The sequence below is a fragment of the Ambystoma mexicanum genome, chromosome 11, assembly GCF_040938575.1.
Source record: "Ambystoma mexicanum isolate Mex_15411 chromosome 11, UKY_AmexF1_1, whole genome shotgun sequence".
Taxonomy (NCBI): domain Eukaryota; kingdom Metazoa; phylum Chordata; class Amphibia; order Caudata; family Ambystomatidae; genus Ambystoma; species Ambystoma mexicanum.
In genome coordinates, this window is record NC_090934.1 from 32,371,502 (window position 1) to 32,374,153 (window position 2,652).

The 2,652-nt window shown below is 58.9% G+C and overlaps 1 protein-coding gene across 1 annotated transcript; it reads left to right on the plus strand.

Annotated features, from left to right (window-relative positions):
• The first annotated feature begins 641 nt into the window (after positions 1-641).
• LOC138504895 (DNA-directed RNA polymerase II subunit RPB1-like) lies at positions 642-2,321 on the plus strand. The gene has a single exon (XM_069625300.1). It carries the CDS (start codon positions 642-644, stop codon positions 2,319-2,321), a length of 1,680 nt encoding a protein of 559 aa, XP_069481401.1.
• Positions 2,322-2,652: the final 331 nt, after the last annotated feature.

The following is a 2,652-nucleotide window of genomic DNA, read 5'->3' on the forward strand; positions in this document are numbered from 1 at the left end:
TAGTCTTCTCCCGAAGTAGGGTTGAGTAGCGAAATTGCAGCATTCATCTACGGTTTTAAAGCCTTACAAATACATCAGTTACCCCGATAAGCAACTCCAAAACTCGGGAAGATCCTTTTTGCGATCACTAGCATCAGAAGATGCAATGCCTCCTACAAACAGGAAGGGCACAATGCTGTGGTGGGGGCCAGAGGGAGGATGATTAGAGCGCTTAGCAGGACTTTAGTAGACAAAAAGTCAGGAGCAGTAGGAGAGGTGGGACGGAACCTCAAACGCCATCATGCTGGGTCACATAACCTGAGCACCCTGTTGGAGCGGCCCCTCAATGGCCAATCACACACCTCGGAAACCCTGACGTGCTATGTAGAACCAGTTCTGCTCACCCTGACAAAGCACACTTTGGGGTTGCGCTTCGTTGCAAGAAAATCCCCACCACCCTGAAGGAACAGCCCACGCTAATAGACTGCTGTTAGTCTTAGTCTGCTGTATACCTAGACCCCTGTGTGCGATTGCACCCTGAGAAATGAGTCTCCGGAGTCGCAGCCACACATAAGCTGCAGTGGGTAATTCCCCTCCGACCCCTCTTCTCATCCCCCCTGCTCCCTCGCGCTCAACCTAGCAAAGGACACTGGTACATTGCAATGTTGCAAAACCTTACCATCCCAAGACAGATACGCCTCTATGGGATCAGGACCCCTCCTCAGTGGAAGCAGACCACTCCTCAGTGGAAGCAGACCCCTCCTCAGTGGAAACTGACCCCTCCTCAGTGGAAGCAGACCCCTCCTCAGTGGAAACTGACCCCTCCCCAGTGGAAGCAGACCCCTCCTCAGTGGAAACTGACCCCTCCTCAGTGGAAGCAGACCCCTCCTCAGTGGAAGCAGACCCCTCCTCAGTGGAAACTGACCCCTCCTCAGTGGAAACAGACCCCTCCTCAGTGGAAGCAGACGCCTCCCCAGTGGAAGCAGACCCCTCCTCAGTGGAAGCGGACTCCTCCTCAGTGGAAGCGGACTCCTCCTCAGTGGAAGCAGACCCCTCCTCAGTGGAAGGAGACCCCTCAGTGGAAGCAGACCCCTCCTCAGTGGAAACGGACCCCTCCTCAGTGGAAGCAGACCCCTCCCCAGTGGAAACGGACCCCTCCTCAGTGGAAGACCCCTCCTCAGTGGAAGCGGACCCCTCCTCAGTGGAAGCAGACTCCTCCCCAGTGGAAGCAGACCCCTCCCCAGTGGAAGCAGACTCCTCCCCAGTGGAAGCAGACCCCTCCCCAGTGGAAACGGACCCCTCCTCAGTGGAAGACCCCTCCTCAGTGGAAGCGGACCCCTCCTCAGTGGAAGCAGACCCCTCCTCAGTGGAAACAGACCTCTCCTCAGTGGAAACAGACCTCTCCTCAGTGGAAACTGACCCCTCCTCAGTGGAAGCAGACCTCAGTGGAAGCGGACCCCTCCTCAGTGGAAACGGACCCCTCCTCAGTGGAAGGAGACCCCTCCTCAGTGGAAGCTGACCCCTCCTCAGTGGAAGCGGACCCCTCCTCAGTGGAAGCAGACCCCTCCTCAGTGGAAGGAGACCCCTCAGTGGAAGCAGACCCCTCCTCAGTGGAAACGGACCCCTCCTCAGTAGAAACTGACCCCTCCTCAGTGGAAACAGACCCCTCCTCAGTGGAAGCAGACCCCTCCCCAGTGGAAGCGGACCCCTCCCCAGTGGAAACGGACCCCTCCTCAGTGGAAGCAGACCCCTCCTCAGTGGAAACTGACCCCTCCTCAGTGGAAGCAGACCCCTCCTCAGTGGAAGCAGACGCCTCCCCAGTGGAAGCAGACCCCTCCTCAGTGGAAGCGGACTCCTCCTCAGTGGAAGGAGACCCCTCCTCAGTGGAAGGAGTCCCCTCAGTGGAAGCAGACCCCTCCTCAGTGGAAACGGACCCCTCCTCAGTAGAAACGGACCCCTCCTCAGTGGAAACAGACCCCTCCTCAGTGGAAGCAGACTCCTCCCCAGTGGAAGCAGACCCCTCCCCAGTGGAAACGGACCCCTCCTCAGTGGAAGACCCCTCCTCAGTGGAAGCGGACCCCTCCTCAGTGGAAGCAGACTCCTCCCCAGTGGAAGCAGACCCCTCCCCAGTGGAAGCAGACTCCTCCCCAGTGGAAGCAGACCCCTCCCCAGTGGAAACGGACCCCTCCTCAGTGGAAGACCCCTCCTCAGTGGAAGCGGACCCCTCCTCAGTGGAAGCAGACCCCTCCTCAGTGGAAACAGACCTCTCCTCAGTGGAAACTGACCCCTCCTCAGTGGAAGCAGACCTCAGTGGAAGCGGACCCCTCCTCAGTGGAAACTGACCCCTCCTCAGTGGAAGGAGACCCCTCCTCAGTGGAAGCAGACCCCTCCTCAGTGGAAGCGGACCCCTCCTCAGTGGAAGCAGACCCCTCCTCAGTGGAAGGAGACCCCTCAGTGGAAACGGACCCCTCCTCAGTAGAAACGGACCCCTCCTCAGTAGAAACGGACCCCTCCTCAGTGGAAACAGACCCCTCCTCAGTGGAAGCAGACCCCTCCCCAGTGGAAGCGGACCCCTTCCCAGTGGAAACGGACCCCTCCTCAGTGGAAGCGGACCCCTCCTCAGTGGAAACTGACCCCTCCTCAGTGGAAGCGGACCCCTCCTCAGTGGAAACA

Coding starts and splice junctions, on each gene's coding strand:
- LOC138504895 (XM_069625300.1), top strand. CDS start 642: ATGTTGCAAAACCTTACCATCCCAAGACAGATACGCCTCTATGGGATC.